The following is a 24822-nucleotide window of genomic DNA, read 5'->3' as shown; positions in this document are numbered from 1 at the left end:
CATTTAACATGAAATAACATTACACCACTATATTCTGATTTTTACACTAAACTGTTACACATTTACAGTAACTTAAACAGTTTTGTCCTCATGAGTCTTCTCTTTAGTTCAGTGTTGTCAAGAAGCTGGATTGCCTCGACATTCACATGACTATTCAGCCTCTGCTCGTGACTTACTGCTGTTCTCTTAATTAGTTCGGTCACAGTTTCCATCCCCAGTTCCTGGTGGAGGTTCCTGTTACGGATATACCAAGAAGCATCAACAATCAGCATCCTCAGTACTCTGTTTTGAAATCCCTAGATAATATGTAGATTACTAGCTTTGGTACAGCCCCAGAATTGGCACCCATATACCCATACTGGCCTCAGTACTTGATTGTAAATGGATAATTTATTATAAATGGATAATGTTGAATTTTTTGCAATCCGCCAATACAGTTCCTTATATCTAATATCTAAAAAATGATTCCAGTATTGCAAAGATTCCCATAGAGTGGAATCCCCAAGGAAGAAGAAAAAGAGGTCGCCCAGTACAAACTTTGAAAAGATCCATCATGGACGAGATAAGAGATCAAGGAAAGTTTTGGAATGAGGTGCAAAGCGCAAAATAGAACCCGATGGCGCGTTTTCACTGAAGCTCTATGCTTCACTTAGGAGTTTAAGAACCTTATATTATATATATATATATATATATATATATATATATATATATATATATATATAGCTTGATAGAACAATCAAGCTCCCTTCTTTTCTTTTTGACATGGACTTGGACATGGATCCATCATATGTGATACCTAAATACTTTACATAATCCTCTTAGGCATTTGCGTTTCATTGGTATTTATCGGAGGTTAGTTCTTTATTTTTTTGTTAGTAAAGTTGACATGTACTGACATTATTTCGTTTAATCTCATTTATTTCTGTCATCGATTCATCGCATTAATTTTTTTCATGCGGTGTGTAGTCTTTGCGTTGCATTATCGATATCCTTGTCTTTCGGAGAAATTATCTTGGAAATCTCACAATACCAGATGACGTTGAAGATAAAATAATCAGAGCGTAGATTCACTACAAGATACACTGACCACGTCGTCCCAACCATTGAAGTTTTACTATCAGACTGTGCAAGATTGACAGAAGATCGAGGAAAATTGAGAAACATAGCGAATAAGAAGAATGGAAATCTCATCACTTATAATTGCTGTATCCTTCGTAAATATTGTAACTGTTGTATCTTAGGGTGCGTTCATAACGAAGACCATCGCATGGTATCCTCGTCTAGATCATAGCTCTGACAGTGGCGTGAACGCTCGCATTTAAAATAATGCATTTATTTTACCTGGCGATCGATACGATGGTCCGAGCCCCGTAGTGTCGATCGTAGAGTACTAGGGTTGAGGGTCAAAAAAATACTAAGCTTAAATACTATGGTCCAAGTCTATGGTCCGATACCTGGTTCGAGGCTGGGCGCTGCGCTTTAACAGTGAACCCTGGCATTTTTAAAATAAGGCATTTATTTTACGTGGCGATGATAATATGATACCATCCTATGGTCCGAGCGAGGGTCGGCGCCTCGTTAAAAGCGCACACTAACATGTCTGAAATGTCGTTTGTATAAAAAAAAATACAAAATAAATTTAATTTATTTATTTCACTTTCTAAGAAGTAAATATTAAGGAGGAAAAGGTAAAGAAAGTATTAAGGAAAGTAAAAAATTGAAAATCACTAGAAGAGGACAGAATACCAAACGAACTCCTAAAGTACGGAGGACTAGATCTGACCAAACAACTATTAAAACTAATTCATAAAATAAATCATAGAATAAAACAGAATACTTCAAGAATGGAGATCAAGCATCCTAATAACTCTCTTCAAAAAGAGAGATAAATCGGACCCGGAAAATTACAGAGGAAATAATTTATTAAACACAACACTAAAATTAACAACCAAAGTGATAACAAATAACCTGAATGAAATTATAACACTAGCAGAAGAACAACAAGGTTTTAGGTCGGGAAGATTATGCACCAAGGCTATATTTATAATGATGCAAGTGCAAGAGAACTCATTAGAATACAACAAACCGGCATATCTATGTTTCGGGGACCTTAAGAAGGCATTTGACCGAGTCAAATTAAAGTACGTTGTTCACTTATTGAACGCAAGAGAGATACCTCTAGGAATAATCAAAACGATCGAAAATATCTACCAAAATAACACATTAAAAGTAAAAGTAGAAGAAGAACTAACCGACTCTATTGAAGCTGAAAAGAGAGATAGGACAAATGTGATCAGACAGGATGATTCCCTGAGTCCTCTATTGTTTAACCTGATAATCGATGAAACAATAAAAAAGTAAGAGCTAAAAAAGGATACCAAATGGGAGAAAAATATCTTAAAATAATCTGCTATGCAGACGACGCAATACTACTCCCCCAAAGTGAAGACGATTTACAACGTATGCTGCACCAATTTAGTATAACCTCCAGAAAATTTAACATGTTAATTTCCCCAAAAAAGACAAAATGCATGATTACAACAGCAAATTTACTAAAACGTAAATTGGAGCTGGAAGGTCAGGTAATAGAAGAAGTGATAAGTTTAAATATCTTGGAATCACATTATCTAGCTACGGAAAGCTAGAAACTAAAGTGGAATATCAAGTAAATAGAGCAAACAGCACCGCAGGCTGCCTGAATGAAACAATATGGAGAAATAAAAATATCAAGAAAGAAATGAAGGGCAGAAACAGACAGAGTCATGTCTACATAAAAAGAAGAAGAAGAAGAAGATAATAAAAGAATAAGAAACAAAACATTTGCTCTTATAAAAAGAATAAAAAGAATCACTGGCAACATGCTTCAAAAGCAATGGAGCTTGATTCTTATAGTCTACAAAAGGAAGTATGTCGCTTTAAAAGAGGCCAAAGAATAGATGTGAAGGATCTAATAGACCCGAAACACATAGAAAAGAATTATTGGATTAACTTTCCAGCAAACTTTATACAGAGAAACAACAAATAACATTAGGACCAGAATCACCAGAAATAACCACAAACGAAGAAATTAATATACAGTTAATCCCAGAGACCGGGAGACGAAGTAGAAGTTTGCTGGTGGTACCAAGTTTTCTTGAGAAGCATTGATTTGTTCATCCATAAGAACCCCTGGCTCCCAACCCTCAATTAACCAATGGTTTTTTCGGTTTTAATTGTCCCATAGACATAAAAATCAAGAAAATTTGATGTAACCAGCTTGCAAAAGCAATATATTCAAGATCTTCAAAATCACCGCATATTTGCTAAACGTAATCTGCATATTTGGAAAATCATTGTCAAGCTCTTATAGCAGAGGATGTCTAACAAGAGCATGGGAACTACATCCGTAGCTTTGTATCATTCTTTGAACCACCTTGTACTTTACCTTCATTTGACTCTCTGGTATCTCTCCTAACATAGCCTGGGGCTTTGGAACAGATGTCGGCATTATGAGGACGAATGCGAATAGCTGAGGGGAGATTTGGGTATGAAATGGAATTCTTTGATTTTGAGTTGAGCTAGAGAGCTATATATAACTATAGTTCCTTTGCTCTTGCAAGACCCCAGGTACCTTAAAGATGAAACTTTTCTTTTTATCCTTAAACCAGTTTGCACACATCTTTTGCCAACTTTATGAGGAATCCCCAAACTTTGTCTTGATCCCAAGTTTTAGTCCAAGTATGCAAAATAGATTTTCTTTATGAAGTCTCTTATATTAAGTTGTTACACTGTATATTCGCCACAGATAAAACCAAAAAGTCAGGTGAACTTCTGCACTTTCGCCAGGTCGTGTTACGAAATTATTTTTTATACAAAATTATTGCATTATACTTAACTTGGTAAGTCTCGTTACACAAATTAGAATAAATATTAGAAAATAAACCGATTTGATATTAACTCATAAGGTTAGGAACAAAATTGATAAGGTAGCATACATATAGTATATCTGGTGTCAACAACCGAGGCGCAGTTGGGGTTCTGTGCAACGAGTTCGTGCACAGTTGTAAGAAGAGGTAGGTTGAGCATATTCACGTCTCTGATGCAGTTGGAAGTCGTTATAGCCACAGAATAGGATACGATACAATTCTGTGTGTCAAAACGTCAAGTGCAAAATCTTAATTAACCGCGAACTTCATCAATATGCTATGTGCCATCCAGGATAAGTCTAGACGGGGAGATAGCGTGAAACGAGCAATTTCTATCCTGGGAGAACCGCAATATTCATAATCACTACGCATATGTTAAGATATATAGTTTGGAAAAAGGAGGATCTTCACTGTTATACCTATTACATCAATAATTTTTTCGTAGATACTGAGATTAGAAATCGATTTTCACCTTCAAAGTTTGCTTTTAGCTTACCGAATAGAGCCTTTCTTTTTTTTGTTTCCCCATTACTGACTGACGACAGTGATTTCCTTCAACACTACTAACAAATTTTCCCCATTGGACTATAACTTCAGCTACTCTAAAATTTTCGCAGATTAAGTGGCACACCAGATTCTGAATTTTATTGGACCATGTGGTTGGTGACCTTGTCTTCGTCTTCTTCCCGAAACATCTCCAGAAACAATTAATCTCTTTAAATTATCGTTTCAACTGCGAATCACGTCATCAAAGAACTGTAAAATTCGCTGTAGAAATGTTGTGCAGAGCCATTTTTTTAATGATAAGTTGGTTGAGAATGGAAACGTTTGTCCGATGAGCTGTCGAATGTATGCGCAACATTCTTTTCCAATACTGCCTCTTAAACACATCAATTTTTCGGCGCTCTTGTACTCTAAGAGTCTAAGTTTCTGCCCCGTATAGAAATAGTGAGAATACAAGTGCCAGTATAGCTAAACTTTAGTTAGGGAACTCATCTCATTTTTTCCATACAAATACTCGACTGGTCACCAGTCTCTGCAGATCTTGAATATTTTCGGCTAAGATCACAGTGTCGTCCGCATATCTAATGTTGTTAATGGGAACTCCATTTACCTTTATTCCAGCTGTTTCACCCTCAAGAGCGTTTTTCAGGATCTCTTCGGAGTAGGCAATAAAAAGAATTGGCGAGAATACGCATCCCTGTCTCACTCCACGTCTAATTTCAATTTCTTCTGACAGCTGTTCGTTAACACGTACTTTTGCTCGCTGTTTATAGTATAAATTTGATATGATCCTGAAGTCGTTGTAGTCAATCTTCTATGATTTCAGGAAATTCATTAATTGTTTATGTCGTTCTTTATCGAATGCTTTATTATAGTCAATAAAACATGCGTATATATCTTGATTGACGTCCAGGCATCTTTGTATCAGTATATTAAGTTAAAAAAGAGCTTCACGCGTTCCTAGACCTTTGCTAAAACCAAATTTTGTATCATTAAATATTATAAAAACAAAAGTTTCACTAAATATTATAAAAACTATCAAAAACATCTACCAAAACAACAAAGTAGAAATTAGAATAGATGGACAACTTACAGAACCTATAAAAATATGCAGAGGAATAAGACAAAGGGATTCATTGAGTCCCATGCTCTTAAATTTGATCATGGATGAAATCATCAAAAGCGTTTACAAAAGAAGCGGATACATAATGGGAAAGAAAGAAATAAAAATACTCGGTTACGCAGACGACGCAATATTCATAGCCCAAGATGAAGATAGACTGCAAAGACTGGTCCACAGATTTAACATAAGAGCAAAAGAATTTAATATGACAATCTGATCTCAAAAACCTAAAACAATAGTAGCCAGGAAAGAACCAATCAGATACCTGGAAATTATACTGTCTAGCTATGGAGACCTGGACAAAAAAATGAGAGATCAAGTACAAAAAGCAAATAAATTAGCAGGATGCCTTAATAACACTATATGGCGAAACAGACACATTAACACTGAGATGAAGTTAAGAATTTATAAAACCCATGTAAGACCAATAATGATAGGAACTTCTTCTTCAAGTGCCATCTCCGCGGCGGAGGTCGGCAATCATAATAGCTATTCGGACAAAACTTATCATTCCTCAGATACGAACTGAGGAATGATAAATATAGTCTTCTGCAGGTCATCATGCAGGGTAGAGTCGATGGCAAAAAGGGAATAGGTAGAAAGAGGAAGTCATGGCTGCGAAATATTCGAGACTGAACAAACATGACTGTAGACGAATTATTTCACGTTGCAAAAGACAGAGAAACTTTTAGAAATGTGGTCGCCAACCTCCATTAATGGGATGGCATAGGAAGAAGAAGAAGACCAATAATGACATATGACACAGAAACAAGACCCGATACAGCCGCAACGAAAAGGCTACTGGAAACGGCAGAGATCAGAGTACTGAGAAGAATTATAGGAAATACGCTGAGAGATCGAAAGAGAAGTGAAGGCATTAGAAGAAAATGCTGATAGAAGGATTATTATTTAGTGTTTTAGAAAACATGGTTCAAACTGTTATGGTAAAATGTTTCTTCTTATTACTTTTTACCTATTTGAAATGGACTCACACATGCAATATATTCAAGGTTTGTATATATATATATATATATATATATATATATATATATATATATATATATATATTATTCAGTTCGTTTTTTGATTATACATTTGTTAGATTATTCATTCTTCATGTCTTCACAAAAAAATCAGTTCTGTCTAATACATATATACATAATATATAGTACAACTCATATATTTCAGGTATAGTAAGTGTTTCGGCTGTTGAACCTACAGCCACTTCCGTATGCTAATGGAGTAAGCGCGGTGTCTTTTAGAATGTAGATTTTCTAAGTTAGATAATTTATAAAAGGAAAAAGAATGTTTTGAAGAATGTGTATGGCACTCAATGAAATGAGTTTGAATGGTTTATTTGCATACCTTGATATATTTTTATTTATTGATGATTTCTTCTGAAGACACATAGCTCTTGGATAGGTATCAGCCTCCCGTGGAGTTCTTTTCTTCGGCACACTTTCATGGTTGTTGGATTATAAAAGATAGTTATTAATTTAGTATTTCTGTATTGTTTATTACAATAGTTGTTTTTACATGACGTTAGAAAAACTTGTAAATGACAAACTCAATAATTCATTTCCTATACGATTTAATATTTATTACAGTGATAATGAAAATCATTTTTTATTATTTATATGATTCTATTACAAGAGACTTTCAATTTTTTAAATTAAAAATTTACAGAGATATCTTTTAAATAAATCAGCGATTTTATATTTTGCTTCTGGTCATATTGAAGAGAATCGTCGCCTCTTAGAATACGACCTTAGATATGATACTTTTCGCTGTTTAACTATGTTTTTTTAGTAGCAATTTTTGAGCATTATCTCTTCTCGGAGCCTCGTCATTATAATATAATCATTCGGCAATTTTCATGATTCTAATTGCGTGCTTAAAATAATGCAGAAGGATCTAATTACGTTTGAATGTCAAAATTTATAACTTCACTAAAGACCACCACCACGAGGTGCTAATGAAAACTATTCGAATCACAGTAATTAACAAGGACCAGTTAAATATTTAGCATAGTAGTTGATAGAGCTCTTATCAAGTTGTGGAGTTATGTCCATTACACCTTAAGATCGTTAAGAAGCATCAAATCACTCTTGTGACTGATAATTTGGGTATGAATAAATGAATCAAACGAATATAGATTTCTGGCGGGCATCATTGACATGACATGACATGATTTCTATCTTTTTCTTCTTTTTTATTGAAAGTTGTCCTTCATAAAGTCTACGAAATGTTGCGACTTTTACTGGAGGGAGATTGACGTTTCTTCTTCTAGCTAATTTTTTTGCAAGACAATGAGTATTTCATGGCTGAAGGATGTTGCGGGAGGTTCTGTCTCGCAATGAAATTGGATCATCATGTGTCACTTTTATCCACACAAAATAAGTTATTCGAAAGTTTACAGTTCTCAATAATACGACAAGAGAGTTTTCAATAATGCTAAGATCTTTAAAATTTTCAGTAGAGATTAAATAGACAGAATATTTTTCTGAAGCAGCTGTAATTACTTCTACCCACAGGGAATCAACATAAACCATTGCCGAGTTCATATGACGCTCAATCAGGGCAAATTCTCTATCACAGTGCAAAAAGCTGTGTCCTGTTATCAAAAATTTCTGTTCCACGGTGGTGAAAAATTTATTTAGAACAAAATTTTGCATAAGTGCTAAAGTTACCATTTTCCAGTTATTATTCAACCTTGTACAACGATCTGACCATATGATTAAGTTACGGGTCATGTTCTCTTCTAAAGGGGCAACATGATGGGAGACATATGTACAACCGCACATTTGCCAGACTGTCACACTGACATAGAATGTGTTGGTAAAGCTATATTTCGTAGCTGTTGCATCGATAGGTTGCCCTATCACAATATCGCTTTTAGCTCCTCGATTAGCTTTCTGTTGTCAGCACCATGTATCTGGCTTATATGTCGCTGAGTATGGATTAATCTGTGCTGGAGTTGTGTATGCACTGTCGGCTCTAGCATGATGCAATTGACTCTCTATCTGTATTTGATTAAGCAAATTTACACAGTTAGTTGACTTCATTTTTATGAGAAAAGAGTCACATTGTTTCCAAGTTCAAGGGGCACCAAATCTTAAATTAAATTTTCTTTTAAAAATATCCTAATACTAATGTAAATTAACTCTTGTATCGGTACTTTCCCTAAAAAGGTTCCATATTTTATCTACACTTAAATCAGGTGACAAAAACTGTTTACTACTTTGATTTCTAGAATAATGTTTCTCTTGTACAGGAAATGAAGCTATATGGCTCATAACAAGATCTATACTTTCATCTGGAATACGGTTTGGTCGATTATCATGGGTCTCACTACCATCATTCAGTGGTTTTCTGAACTTATTTTTTTTTACCAACATCTGAACTTTACGAAAGATGTGACATAGAGTTTTTCTGCAAATTCTAAGTGAAGAGCCATTAGTTTTAATGTAATACTCTACACTACATTGTCCCTTAGAAACATCTTCACTCACTTGTCGCCGTTTCACTTCACCAATCTTAATGCAAACCTCATGTTGATACGATGACTGGCCATTGTAGTCGAGTTTGTAAAATTCCTGAAACAAACCTATTTGTCTTCATCCTGATTGTCCCCATACTAAAACCCAAAGAAATTATGAAACATAGTCACAAAAAAGGGTATTTATTGGTTAAAATTGAAAATGTTTTACCTGTAAAAACCTGTTTTAAAAGCGAAAATTAAAAACTTAAAAGAAATGCACAATATTATAAAACACGGCGCTTATAACGGTACTGCACTCACCTCATGTGGAAGAAGTTTTCCTGGCTTAGGCTTCTTCTTCTCAGTTAAATAAAGTTCCCCTGCAATTCTAGAGATCTTACGCACATTTCTAGACCAGTTGGCGATGTTAGGTTTTCTGCTTTTACTTCGGTTTAACCGATTTATATCAGAGGGTGTCAAACTAACACGCGGCGGTGTAGACATCTTCAGGCGTTTGAACTTCATTAAACCTGAAATAACAAAATTAACAAATAATCGAATCTCTTCTCCGTGTAGCAGTTAATAGGGGAATTAATGCCAGCTAAACGGTTACAGTCCCACAAGAAGAAGACCACTGGTCCTCGAATTATTTCTATTTCAACTATAATAAAAGAATTCAAAATATTATGATTAAAACTATAGTAAACTGTTTTTAAACTATTTTTTTTTTTCAGAGTGTTATACAGATGAACGGGTTTCGTTCCCTAGGTGATGAAGAGGAGGTCGAATTCGAATGTCAAATATCAGATAAAGGACTGGAAGCTACAAAAGTCACAGGACCACAAAATGTAGATTGTAGAGGCTCTCACAGAAGACCTGTGTCGAAAAAACGGTTTAGAAAAATAAGGTATGTTGTAAACTTTTCATCAACTATTCAACATACGTTATGACATAAAAGATAATACGTTGACGTGAATAAATATCACAGTTTAATTTATTTATACTTTTATTTATACTTTGTATAATTTATATTGCATTCTACAAAATACAACTTATGACTAAAAATAAAACTAAAAGGGGGCTCTTTTTATATACATTTAAAACATACGAAAAGCTTCTGATAAAGTATGGGCTGGCGATGACATCTATAATTCGGGAAGGTATACATAATCGGTCCGGCTTTCACACATGAAATATTTTTTTAAACCAATACAATAATAACTAAGAATGTATATATCTATAAATTTAATACTCATAATAATTTTAATATTGGCGTTTCTTTCCTTCTGTCTTTTTTCACTTTGCTCAGAATTCTCTCTTTAGACTAAAGTTTGTTCTTCTGCGATGGGTAGCTCTTTCGGTGCGACAGACTCAGTAAAACACAGGTTGAAATAAAAAATAAATCTATTAATTTAGCATATATACAATAAATAAAATAAAATAAATTCTACGCCGCATATACAATAAAAAAAAATGAAGTGAATTCTACGTCTCCGCCTGGGTCCCGCGATGAATGAACTCCCCGGCGAACGTCTATAAAAGAAAAGAAATTAATTATTACTAATAAAGAAATGAAATAGGTGAAGTCGATCGTACGCAGACTTATGCTCGCTCCCGCTTCAATTCAGCGGGAGCTCCGAACGCACTCGCAAATAAAATATTCGGCTGTGCAGACCCACAGTAATGTTCAATACACAAGACCGATGGGTTCCGCTTGGTTAAGGACAGAGTACGATCCTCAATACAGAAATCTCTCTGTCCGGGTTGGCTCGCAGGTTCACTACACCGGCGAGTCAGGGAGCCTAGAGCGCTAGCTACAAGACTGTCTAATTCCGCTACTCACACGCCTTAAATAGCCGATCTGAATCCCACTTCGTCGTCTCGTTGTAGAAGTGGATGCGCAAATATTGACACTCCCACGGTTCGAACTGTTAAACGATTAGAACATCGTTACACTTCTTACATCTAATACTAATAAAAACGTATTTTCATTAAATTTCACCAAGAAGTCCTGAGGTCTTGATAGAAGCCTTGATCAAGGTTCTTCACAGGAGTTTCAGGATTTGTTTTTGTTGCATACTTGTTTTACTGGTATATACTCGCTATATGTCACTAAGTATTTCAAATTCACAGAAGACTTATAACGTTCTTACCATTTCTGCATTTTATTTCTCTGCCTTTCCTGTATTTTAATATGTGTTTATTTTTTCTACTTATGTTGCATAGGTGTTTCCTTAAGTCTCCTTTAGTGTAACCATTTTCATGGGCACAAAAATAAATTCAAAATTCAAAACTGAAGCATTGACTGAATTTAATTGTCCATTCAAGGACCCCTGATGCAGTTATATTACCAGTTTTTAACTGTGAATTATATTTAGTCTCATTTAATATATAAAATTATTTGTTGCCATGACCATGTTGATTTTTTAGTAAAGATACGTTTCGATGTCATTATCTAAAAGATGGGTTTGTGTAACTATTGAATACACCAAGGATGGTTAAAAAAGTTGACATTAAATAATAATTCTAAAAATCAAAACGGATCAAGACTAGCAGAATTCGCTGTAGCCAACAATATGGTAGTAAAAACTAGACAATTCCAAAGAAAAGATATACATAAAGTAACCTGGGTGTCAAATGACGGAATCACACGAAACCAGATAGACCATGTGCTTATCGATGGAAGACATTCTAGCAATATCATCAGCGCACACAGTCTGAGGGGAGCAGAAAGTGACTCTGACCACTTCCTGGTCAGAACAAAAATGAGAACAAGGCTAAAGACGAGACAGCCAAAGCAATGCCAACAAGGAAACAGATGGGACATTTAAAGGCTCGATTTACCTGATAATAAACGCAAATATCAGGCACTGATCCAAAACAAATTGCAGACACTGGAAGAAGAAGAAACATCAACGCCAGAATTGACCATAGACCAGAAATGGCAAAATATAACGAACGCCATAGAAAGTGCCGCAGCGGAAACTATAGGAAAAGAAAGGAATAATAAAAAGAAAAACCAGTGGTTTGACTAGGAGTGCGAACAAAGCTTGAATCAGAAAGCAATCAAGAGGCTAGAGTTACTACACATGAGAACAGGGAAAACTACAACAGAGTAAGGACTCAAACGAGAAGACTTTTGAGAAGAAAAAAAAAAGTACCTAGAAGCGCGAATACAGCAACTGGAGGAGGAACATAGAACCGGCCAGTCTAGACAGTTTTATAAGGACCTAAAAACAATGAATGGCAACACGACCAACAACCCAAGATTTATAAAAGACGATGCAGGACAATTACTCACAGACGACGAAGAGATAAGCCGCCAATGGAGAAAGTATTTTGAGCAACTCCTAAATACAGAAAAACCCACAACGACAGGCCAATAAAGACAGTACCAGTTAGCCGAACCTGAAATACCAGGGCCCACACTAGCTGAAGTAAAGTCCGCAATTTCGTCCCTAAAAAACCATAAAGTCAAAGGACCAGACGGCATACAGGCGGAACTACTAAAAAAAGGGGGAGAAAAGCTCCACCTTGAGATATATCATCTTATAAGAGAAGTCTGGGAAGGATATGAAATACCGAAACACTAGCATGTAAGCCATATAGTACCTATCCACAAGAAGGGAGACAAACAAATATGTCGGAACTATAAAGGAATATCGTTAATCAATACAACGTACAAAATTATATCCATAATACTGTCTAGAAGGCTAACTCCATACGCAGAGGAAAGAATATGCGACTACCAAAGCGCATTCAGACTGGGAAGGTCGACCATAGGCCAGATATTCGTCCTATGCCAGGTACAAGAAATCTTCGTGGACTTTAAACAAGCTTACGATTCTGTTAGCAGAGAAGTATTGTGAGAGACCATGGTAGAAATGGGAGTACCTGGAAAGCTGGTACGATTAGCACAGATGAGCACAGATTAGAATTGGCAGCACCACATCGGAGGAATTCCTCATTGACACCGGGCTTAGACAAGGAGTTCCTCACGCCCACCTGCTATTTAATTTTGCACTGGAACATGCGGTAAGGAAAGCTCAACCACAACTGACAAACGAATTTGCCGCCCAAGGATCAAAAATAGTATTGGCGTTTGCGGATGACGTGGACACAATTGCACAATCCACCAGAGATGCAAAAGAAGTTTTCACCCTATTCGAAAACGAAGTCAAGGAAATTGGTCTGAAGGTCAACGAGGACAAGACCAAGTACATGGTGGTTACGAAGAACCCAAGACCAAGGGTTAGACAAAACGTAACAATCAATGAATACAACTTTAAAGTCGTCAAATAATTCAAGTACCTGGGAGTGATCATAACATCTGAAAATAAATATGAAAAGGACGTGACAGCCAGGGTCATTGCAGGGAACAGGACATATTACTCATTAATGACCGTACTTAAATCAAAAAGGCATTACATGCTCGTCTAGAATTTCGGTAATGTATCGGTGTGCATTTAACGCTCCTCTATCAATAAATACAAGATCAGTACGGCTCTCAAATGAAATGACTGCCCAAAACATTACCGAACCTCCTCCAAAAGCAACACGTACTCGAACACAAGCAGCATATCGTTCCCCACGTCCTCTGTATGTTTTGATGCGACCATCTGAGCCATAAAGAACCATCCTGGACTCATCACTAAACAAAACATTTTTCCAATCTTCTATCGTCCAATGCTCGTGGTCTCTAGCAATTTGTAGTCGGTGTTGTCGATGTACTGCTGGTAACAAAGGTCCTGTTGCTGGACAGCGAGCTCTTAGACCAAATTCCCTCAACCTTCTTCTCACGGTAGAATAAAGTCCACCTGTGAGCATTTTGAAAACGGTTTTGGATTGATCTAGCCGTAAAGAACCGATTTTGCAAAGAAGTGCGTTGTAAAGAACGGTCTTCTCTGACCGTCGTGATTCTTCCCGGGCCTGATCCTGGTCATCGTTCGTGAGATCCAGTCTCTACGAATCGTTGGTAAATTTTTTGGACCATACAACGACTGACTCCAAGCTGTCTGGCCACTTCTCTTTGACTCATTCCATTACCAATCAAAGTAACAATTTGAACAGATCTAGCAAATTTCTCAGCCATAGTTTTTAATTTAAAAATTGCACAAGTTTACTCTTGTACAACTCTTGAACAACTGTACACTAGTGAAAGGTTTTTGAAAAACAGAATAGCCATATTCCAAGAAAAATAAGGTACACACAACACGTGCATTATCCGAAGTCGTAAAACTGATATCAATTCTGCAAACTTATTACGCTTAATTGACCTGTCGGCACCGTTTGTCGGTCCCTAAAAGACGATAAATGTGTTTTTGCATTGTGGGAATTTAGTTACAATAGAATAAATTGTATAAACTTAGTTATTGAAAAATTCTTACAAAATTCTAGGTGGCCTCTTTTTCGTGACGCGCAGTGTATTTTATGGTGATTTTTCCATTTAAAACAATTCTTTGTTTCTTGTAAATTAGCTGAAAGGAGTAAAAAAGGACATGAAATATGGCGGTTCAGTGTCGACAGAACAAAAAAAGAGCCATTCTATTTACTAGATCAAGTCTATTAATTTCATTGTGAGGGGCATAGTAAATCTGTACAATTTTTGAAATTGTACATCCGAATAGTCCCCCAGAGGGTTACGAATGGGTTGGTAAACTTGCCTCTCCGTTCCATTAATATTTTTGCCTCTGCCAGGGCATTAACTATTTCTTTCTATTCAAAAATTATTTAAACCAGCCATTGAAAACAAAGTTCAATGTAAAAATATTGTGTTAATGTAAATTGTATTGTATTGTTCAATCTAAAACAACGATTAAAAGCTATCAGCTGCAATCTTATCTGACGTACACGGGCCCAGTGACAACTGAAATGACAAGAATTACTTTGATCGTATACTAGCATCAAAATTCGAATGTTTCAGAACCATTCGTGTCGAATTTACGAAAAAATTCGTACACGCACTTTTCGAAAATACAAAAAACTGGATTTCGAGCGATTTTTTTCTAATTTCGTATGCGAAATATGCTCCAATTGAAATCCAAATTTCATAACATAGTTTATTCCTATTATATTTATGTTTCAGATGTTATAACTGTGGAGAATTTGCTAATCATATTGCAGCCAAATGTCAACTGGGTCCACAGCCAAAGCGTTGTCACAACTGCAAGAGCGAAGACCATCTCATTGCTGATTGCCCGACGAAGGTGGAACGGCCGTCTAAATCAGGGGGCGGTGCCGATGGTGACGCGTCTGGTGGCGAACAAAACGGAAATGGAACTTCACCGCCTGCGTCAAGCTCTAACGATGGTAGTGGCGCCATCTCCGAGCCGCCAGCTAAAGCCAAGCAAGAAAAGGAGTAGTTAAAACAGAGAACGTAGCCTATTCTAAATGTATTGAATGTACGTAGGAGATATGTTGGTCGCCATTTTTAATCCAAACTTTTTTTATTTCTTTTTCGGTACTACTATTTAAAATATCGAGATACATATTAAGAAAGCATTTTTTATTTGCTTCACTTTATTGAAATTTTTGCGATTTTTATTTTTTACTTAATATTATGTGAATAATGTGTCTTAATTATGAAATTTCAATTTAAAAATGGTGGTATATTTCTCCTACTAGTTACCGTGTGTGTTCAGTTTTATGGTGTTACAACGTTAGGTGTCACTACATACACATTTTTTAAATATTTCTAATACTTGGTGTTTAAAAAAATCATGTAGGACGTTCCAAACTCCAACTGTTCTAAAACTTTTTGCTACCTACTTAGGTATGAATATTTCTGGGCGATATTTGAGAGATAGTAAAATAAAAGTTGGGTAGATTAGCTTAATATCTACACTCAGATAAATGTTTTATCAGAGAGTGATTGAAATGTAAATACTGCTACCAGTTCACTCAAAAAAGTGACCAAGTATGTCTGCATAAGTAGAAAGTATTAAACAGAACCGAATCCTGAAGCTAATGTTTAATCGAAACTAGTCTATTAAATATATTATAATATTTTTCTTGGTTTGCGTACATCCATTTTTCTTCTCCGTGTTTTTTAGTATTACATATTAATATTTCGTTCGATATTATCGAACTTATTTATATGTGTCATATCTTTGTGTGGTTATGGTTCTTTGAAATATAGTCATATTCACACAACTTTACATCTGATATACATACTTGGCATACTACAATTCATTTGGATTTTTTCTGGTTGATTTTCTAAAGCTCTGAGAGTATTTTTGCGAGCATAAGGTTGTAGTAAACTTTTGACTTACTGTTGTTCCTGAATATTTTTCAATAGAAAAATCAGTAAGTTTTCTTTTCCATTTCCGAGTATCTTCCTTAGTGCGGCGTTTTGGTATACGATAGAATGGTACCGCAGTACTAAACTAAAATCACTATCAAGATGCACTAGAAATAAACAAACTAAGACACGTTAAATGTTACAAGGAGCACTCTCAAATAATGATTTACAATGTATATACATTGTAAATCATGATTCGGGAATGTTCCTCGTAACATTAAAGTGTCTTGGTTTGTTTATTTCTAGTGCATCTTGATTGTGATTTTAGTATACCTAGTTCTTTCTTTTACAAAACTCTCCCTCTCTCTCTCAAAAGGGGCATCCACAACAAAGGTACTTTATTGTGCGTTGTCAGCTGCTTACAAAACTTTTTGTAGCTGCAAGCTGTTATGCATTCACAAGTTGTTGACCACAAGATATCAGAGTCGTCAAAGATATTTAGATAGGTATTAAGTAATGTTCTTCTTGGTCTGCAACCATTCATATTTTTTCTATATGCACAACAGAGTTCTTGCGTTAGATATGATCGCAAAACCTGACGAAACTGTGAACTGATTTAGAAATACCATTGGAGATTCTGGATTTGTTTTATTTATTATTAACTACTTCTATAGATTGCATGTATAAGATCAGTATGTATATAAGATGTAACTATGTGGATTAGGCACTGTATTTCTCTTAGATATGATCTTGTGTAGGATTTAGATCTATTAAGACGTACGTTACCCTGTTTATTTAACGGTGATCAGTATTTACAATTCAAAGATTCCAGTTTAATATTTTCTGAGTACACCAACTAAATTAAAAATCAAAAGATATTAAATTAGGTATAATACCAATTTACATAAGAACCGAAAATCTTTTGAAGATAAATCGTGTATTTCTGATGGGATTTGCCATCATAAATATCGTGAATATGCGAAGTGCAATCCAATAACACCATGGAGATTACCATATACGATTTTCATCTTGTGTGGTAAAGCAGAACTATCGAATTTACATATCGTGCTGTGAAAAAATTTTGCTAAAGCAAAAAAAGGCATAAATTCTCTCTTTGGTAATAATACGAGAAACATTCTAAAATATATGTAGGTTTTTCTACTTTGTAAGTATCAGGAATAAAGAATTTTAATAGGAAATACTCGGGTGTTATACTACAGCTGGTTTCAAATAAAGTGGCGAGAATTTCTTGGAACAGTAGCCTAATCTAATGAAGCAGTAGCGTTCTAAAATTAGATTAACAATATGTCAAATAGTTAAAGATAAGTACAAAATAGACACAATGTATAACAAAATGACATATAGTTTCGTTTTTGTATCATAACTTTTTATTGGTGTTTCACAGCACATCCGTAACTTATCATCTTTGGTCCTTAAGTTATCGAAATTATTACACATTTTTACCAAAAAAGTCTATATAAAAAAAACCAAAAAATATTTAACTGATATCAATGAGTGACATACATCTCAAAGCTACAAAATTATTGTCATAATTCATAAATGAAACGCTTATTTCTTATTGGAACATCAGCCCATCAGCTTTTTTGCAGAAGCTTCAATGATATACGACAACTAAAGAACTATTTGTCATAGGTCGTCAAGTGTGTCTCAGTTTCTTTTCGTTTAGCAGGTGTTGTAGCTGGAAATTATTGTGCATTGATTGAATTTGCGTTTGTTGACATATTTGCTTGTTAAATTATCCCTTTAACTGTGCATACATATACTGTTTGTATATTTTTAAATACTTTGTAAACTAATAAACTAACTGGGTAGTAACTTTGTCAACTATTCCTTTGGATTCCAATTGCAATTTGATCTGTTTACTGGTACTACACTTAACCGTCTTTATTCAATAAACTAGTTTCTAATACTCGTATTCGCAACTTTTTGTATAAGTGGTAATGGTTTTTCTCATTACCCAAAAACTTGGTTATAACTTTTGTGAATGCAATCCAAGCTTCTTTTTTCTTAGTAGTCATCTTGGTTTCAAAGGTGGAGTCGAACATCATTTGACGAATGTCTGGTGCAACAAAAATACCTTCTTTCAATTTGGCTTCTGATAGATGGGGAAACTTTCCACTTAAGTACTTGAAACATTCTCCATCTTTAGACAGGGCCTTGATAAACTGTTTCATTAAGCCTAACTTGATGTGTAGAGGTGAAAGGATAATTTTTTTTGGATCTGCCAAAGTTTTGTACAAAATGTTCTTCTCGCCAGGTGTTAAAACATTTCTTATGGGCCATTGTTTTGTGTACCAGTGTTTATCTCTTGCTTTAATGTCCCATTCACAAATAAAACATACAAACTTTGCAAACAACTTTTAAATCTCCATATGCTATTCAATTGTGAGCTGAACAGCTGATTTTCTGTAGAATTGTTTTAAGATTTTCATATATCTCTTTCATATGGACTGAATGAGCAATAGGAAGTAAAGAATAAGTGTTCCCATTGTGTAAGAGTACAGCTTTTAGACTTGTTTTTGAAGAGTCTACCAAAAGCCTTCAATTATCCTTATAATACTCAATAACAAACTCATGCAGTAGACCGCCAATATCATTACAGTAGGATAAATCCCCCTTCTGTCTAAAAAACTGATCAAACTGTTGTTTTCTGTACCTGTACTTGTTTATAGATGTACCAGGCGACAACAAATTCTTTTCTTTTAATCTTGAATTAAGCAATTCTGACTTTTCGTTTGTTAAACCCAAAGCTCTTACTAAGTCATGTACATTAGCGTGAGTAAACAATTGTGATTTTAAATTTTCTAAAAGACACTGAAATTGAGCATCATTTCCTGGACCACTTTTATCAGATTCTGATTTACTAGTATTTAAAATGGTATCAATACCCAGAGAAGGCTCAGGGATTGGCAGTTCAGGTCCATGCTCCACCGACGGATAGCAGACGGAAGGTTAAGTTAAACAACCACTTTCTTATGTTTGGAGTTATATCCAGAAACATTGACATTACAAAAATAACAATCATTTCAATAATTTTTTTGCTCTCTCCATACCATAGGCACTGCAAATCTGAAATCTTTTGTTTCTTTCTTCGACCACTTCCTTAAATCGTCAACACAAACATCCCTTTGTCTTGGTCACCAATTTCCCCACCAAAATATGCAAAATACACCTTTTTACAAAGTCACTAATGTTTCTCTGATGTTTTTTAATAACAAAATCAGCACATATGTAGGAAATATATATTTGGACAGTTTTTACAACCGCGTCTAGCCATACTTAAAAGCGTATGAGTCAAACACTGAAAAGTAAGGTTATGTTTATTAGAATGAAGGAACTATACTGCTGTTAATGAAGAGACAGAAGAATGAAAGCTTAGTTCGTCTTGGAATATCAGCGCATCAGCTTTTCTGCAAAAGCTTCAATATACAGCAACTTTCAGTTTTATGAAAATGATAAATTGTATTTCTAATGAACTGTTTTTCATAGGCCGTCAAGTGTGTCTCAGTTTCTTTTCGTTTAGCAGGTGTTGTAGCTGAATATTATTGTGCATTATTTGAATTTGCGCTTGTTAACATATTCGCTTTTTAAATTATCCCTTTAACTGTCCGTACATACATATACTGTTTGTATATTTTTAAACACTTTGTAAACTAACTGGGTAGTAACTTTGTAAACTATTCCTTTGGATTCTAATGGCAATTTGATCTGTTTACTGGTTCTACACTTAACCATCTTCATTCTATAAACTAGTTTCTAATACGCGTATTCGCAACTTTTTTACAAGACTGAAAAACATAATGAGACTGAGTTACAAACTCGTTTCCAATGCAGTGTTTAGAAATTCTCGAAAATTATTCTCAACAGTTCTTTGTATGTCTCTAATGACTATATAATTACCATATTAAAATTAAAACAATCTTTGTAAATGCAAATGTCAGTTATTGTTTAAGTAAGTAATACATTTTTTTTGGGTTGCAAATATAATATATTATTCCCAAATTGTTTAATATTGAAACGCCCCTGCATAGCTCTTTCTATTATCTACTCAATCAAATATTTCGTGGAACTGTTCGCCACTACATTTGAAAACAGCTGTATACACCAATAAAAAAAATAGAAGGATTTTTTTGGATTTTTTTAATTATTTTATTTTGTCATTTTTGTAGTACATTTTTATTATATTATAAGTAGATAGAGTGATACTACAATGAAGTAGCGACGGACTCTCTCCATCTGATGTAATTGGACGATATTGGTAGTAAATTGTGAACCTTTTGTTCCACAATTTGACGTGTCGTGTATTTTGGTCCCAAACTACAATGTGGCTAGCAAGACTCTAAGCCCTCTCACTTCGGAGTTATCCAGACGATTAACTTTGGTGATCTTTGACTTATTGATTTTAAACAGGAAATTTTTAATAATGATTTTGTTCTGGTCCCTAAAAATGAGTTCCGAAGTGGAAATCGAAACATCAGAATAAACCTCTTTTAAAGAAAAAATGTAGCTTATTCCCAATAAAAATAGTAAATTGCATTAGGGTGCCACATGAAAATAGATTCAGAGTAGTCCTAAGGACTTTGTAGAAATCAAAATCTTCCTTCTAACTATAAAATTTTTAAAAACCTTATAAAGTAGAATGCCTACAAATACTGTAAATTTGTAATTTTGGAAAAAAATGTATATTTTTTCATATGCCATATAACTTAAGATTAGTTTTAAGGTTTGACGTAGTACGACACCATCGTTTCTTAAGGCGCAAATTCAAAATTTGTAACTCATTATTAACAGGGTAAAATCTTCTGGACGCTACTTGTTATTTTTAGTCTTAGTTTCTTATAAAAGATTACAGAGTTCTACGTTCTAAGTTTCGTTTATTTCACGTAAAAACTAGATAAGTCATTCATCGTAAAAGTTCACCTGATTTCTTCCCCTCTAAAGCTTTCTACCTATTCCCGAAGATTCAGCTAAATCAGTAGAATCGATTTTGCTGTGAGTATTGCTTCTTCCGGCTAGAACTGAAATTTTTCTCCGAACTTGTAGATGAGTAGACTCTTTTTCCTCATTGCCTAAAGTCTCAATAAACGAATTTTATATTACTCCAGTCAATAAACGTAATATATATATATATATATATATATATATATATATATATATATATATATATATATATATATATATATATATATATATATATATATATAATATAATACAATAAATACCGGGAATGTATATATTAACAAATTTTAGGCAACTTTTGTCCTATATATTTTTTCTGAAAGTCAATACTTTTCGACTTATTCGCAAGTAAAAATGTTAATTCCTACACAAAAAAATACTTTTTAAACGATTTTTTGCGAATTACTCAAAAATTATGTATTTTATCATAAAAATCATTCTTATAAAAAATTTATCTCATAAAAAAAACAGAAGGGATGGTAGTATCTGTTGCCCCAATACAAGAGAAGAAATAGATTATCAAAAGTTGGTTCTTCTTCGACAAACGCTAAAATTGAAAGATTCAATTTTGATATTTTTTGTAGAAAACTTATAAAAACACCAGTCCTAAGAGAGTTATACAAAATAAGGTTGTTTTTGTAAGTATGTTTTCAGCCACAAAAAACGTGAAAATCATCTCTAATTACCACCTTAATTAAAAATAATCGTTACCCCTTTACTTCATTTTATTAATCTATTTATAGCATGCTTTAGAAGTTTGGCTGACTTAGAATGCTTAGGATTTTTGTATTTTTCCAAAAATGTCCTTTTTTTTCAAATAAATCGAAAACTATAAATAAAACTTAACCTACAATTTTGTACTCTACACAATTTTAAGTATCTCTAATAGATTATATATAACATATATGTACAATAGTTTATATAAGTAATAAAAATACAAAAATCGTCCTCACTTTAAACTCAATTTTTTTTTCAAATGTAAACATTTTAAACCAGCCAAACTTTTAGAGCATACTAAAAGTAAAATAATAAAGTGAATTGTAAAGGGATAACGTTTATTTTTATTTAAGTTGTTAATTAGGGGGGATTTTCACGTTTTATGTTGCTAAAGAAAATACGGGCTAAACTTATTTTTGCCATAATTCCCTCCCATAAGGATTAATGCCAGAGATAAAAAATAAAAATAAATGACTGTTTCAAGCACTACAGAAAATATTATGTGAGATTTTTTATAAAAAATGCATTGGTTTTTCAGATTATACGTTGAAACTTTCAATTTTGACGTTTGACCAAGAGGGACCAACTTTCAATAAGGTATTTCTCCGCTTAAATTAGGGCTACAGACACCATAAATCAAAATATTCTTTTTGTTTCTTCATAAGCTACATTTTTTATAGAAATAATTCTTTTGGTAAAATACATAATTTCTGAGTAATTTGCAAAAGACCGTTTGAAAAAGTGTTTTTGTTTTGTTACAAAATTGACATTTTCACTTGCAAATAAATCGAAAAGTAATGACTTTCAGAAAGAAATATAGGGACCAAAATTTGCTTTAAATTGGATAGTATATTTATTTATGGTGTTATTTTTAATAAAAAAAATTTAACCCGAAGGAGTGGCATCCCCCACAGGATAAAAACACCCTACGGCAGAGAGTCAACTTTAAAGTTGAGGTTAAATAGAACTTAAAGCCAAATTTTGGTGCAAATCAGTGCAGACTTAAAAATTATGCGGGAAAATGGTCATTGACTGGACTGCAGATATATTTTTTGATTAACTACACCGTTATTATTTGTATTACTCCAGTCCTCAGAGACGAAAATGCCACTGAACCCCTAAAAATTATACAAAAATATTATTTTCACAATAAACAACCTTATTTTCGATTACTAGAACAAGCTGAATTTTGACTGACCTCAAAAAGATGCAAAAAAGTTTGCCACTTTTAGCCCCGGGCTTTCCCCTAAAACCCCGTGCGTAGGGGGGTAAAAATGCAAAAAAAATGATTTACCAAGTATCAGTACGCCGAAGAAAAAATGTTTCAAATAAAAAATGTAGATAAGATAATTTTAAACAAAAACGTTTACAAGCATTTTTTGCGTACAATGAACCGTTCTCTTAGAAACAACGCTTGAAGCGACCGTCGTTTTTGAATGTTAGTTAGTCAGCTCGACGGTAAAAATTTAATATCTTTTGATTCAAGTGTCCTATCGACAAACATCAACATGCATTTTAAAGGTAAAGAGATCAGCTTTCGTACGCAAGTTTTGTATTTTGCCGCAAATAAACTCAAATTTTATAATATTGTGTACAATATATAATATAATGGCACGATTTTTGCCATTTTTTATGATTCTCATGAGATCAATACAAACTATGCATTTCATTGACTGGCCACTATAAAGTTTCGATTACTAGAGCATTACCTAACCTTTAAAACCAATAGCATGAAATTTTAGTTTTGAGTTATTTCAACAAATGTCAGGCATTTGAAATATGCTTAAAAAACGCTGGATTTAAACTTTCTCATAACAAACGAACTAAAACATTTAAAACTTTTTTTTTTCAATTACGTTTTTAGGGGTTTTAGGGGGAAGCCCGTGGGTAAAAGTGGTAATCTTTTTTTCACGTTTTTGGGGACCCAAAATTGATATTATCGGCAAAATTCAGCTTGTTCGTATGATTTTTAGGGGTCAGTTCTCTGACGACTGGACTGGGCTCAAACAAGAGACTCACATCAAAAGATACGATTTAACATTTTCCAAATCCCGCTATAAAATTTGACGCACTGATAATAGAAATTTTCTCCATCAATAATAGTCCTAGAATTGTCGAAAAATGTTGTTTTCCGAGATAGTTGACCTGCTTTAAACGTTACGTTCTTTGCGATACTCTGACAAAATGTTGTGTCTTTAATGGGACACAGAAATTCTGTATGACTGTTATTGACAGAAAATAATATACAGTGGACATTATATTCTTTACATACAGCTAATAAATCGACATTTAAAAGATAAGGTAAGTTATCTACGACGGTAACTTTTTAATTACATTTTTTTTTCAGTTTTGGTAACAAAAACTGAAAGAATCGTGTATTCAAAATCATGTGTTGACATAGCTAGTTGGACAATTCTTGGTCCACGTGTCATAAATATTTATAGTTGTAGACCTCAAAAGGTGTCAAAATATCACCCACTAAAGTTCCGACCATCGTTAAAGAAAAGAAGTTTTTGATGAATTCACGATCCTTTCTGGGTATTTTATGTTCTGTGATACTGATTTCACAATGTCGCGGTAGTTATTACAAGATTTAGACTTTCATGTCTGTTACCAGAATCGCAATACATTAAAATTTGGGTCGTACTATTGTGTTCAATCTTCCACACCCCATAAAGAATAACTAAAATAGGTGAAATAGAGTTGTATACATATTTTACTCAAGTAGTGTCCACAAAATTTTACCTTGCTGAATATTTGATATCACATAAGGTAGTTCAAAAAGCGTAAAGCCCTAAAACATTTTAGAAGACCGTATGTGATCAAAATTCTTATTTATTTCATTTCTGGTTATATGTTTTAAATTATTTGT

General features: G+C 34.0%; 1 protein-coding gene across 2 annotated transcripts in view; it reads left to right on the top strand.

Moving 5' to 3' along the window:
- The window catches only part of LOC140445805 (protein lin-28 homolog), a 168257-nt gene extending 151801 nt beyond the window's left edge, over positions 1–16456 (top strand). For both annotated transcript variants that reach the window (XM_072538155.1, XM_072538156.1), the window contains 2 exons: positions 9748–9920; positions 15099–16456. In XM_072538155.1, coding sequence (XP_072394256.1) covers positions 9748–9920; positions 15099–15375 — 450 coding nt within the window. In that variant the 3' untranslated portion in view covers positions 15376–16456. The remainder of the gene's footprint in view (positions 1–9747; positions 9921–15098) is intronic.
- Positions 16457–24822: the final 8366 nt, after the last annotated feature.

This window comes from Diabrotica undecimpunctata, chromosome 7 (genome assembly GCF_040954645.1).
Source record: "Diabrotica undecimpunctata isolate CICGRU chromosome 7, icDiaUnde3, whole genome shotgun sequence".
Lineage (NCBI taxonomy): Eukaryota > Metazoa > Arthropoda > Insecta > Coleoptera > Chrysomelidae > Diabrotica > Diabrotica undecimpunctata.
This window is presented reverse-complemented; position numbering and strand designations above follow the sequence as displayed.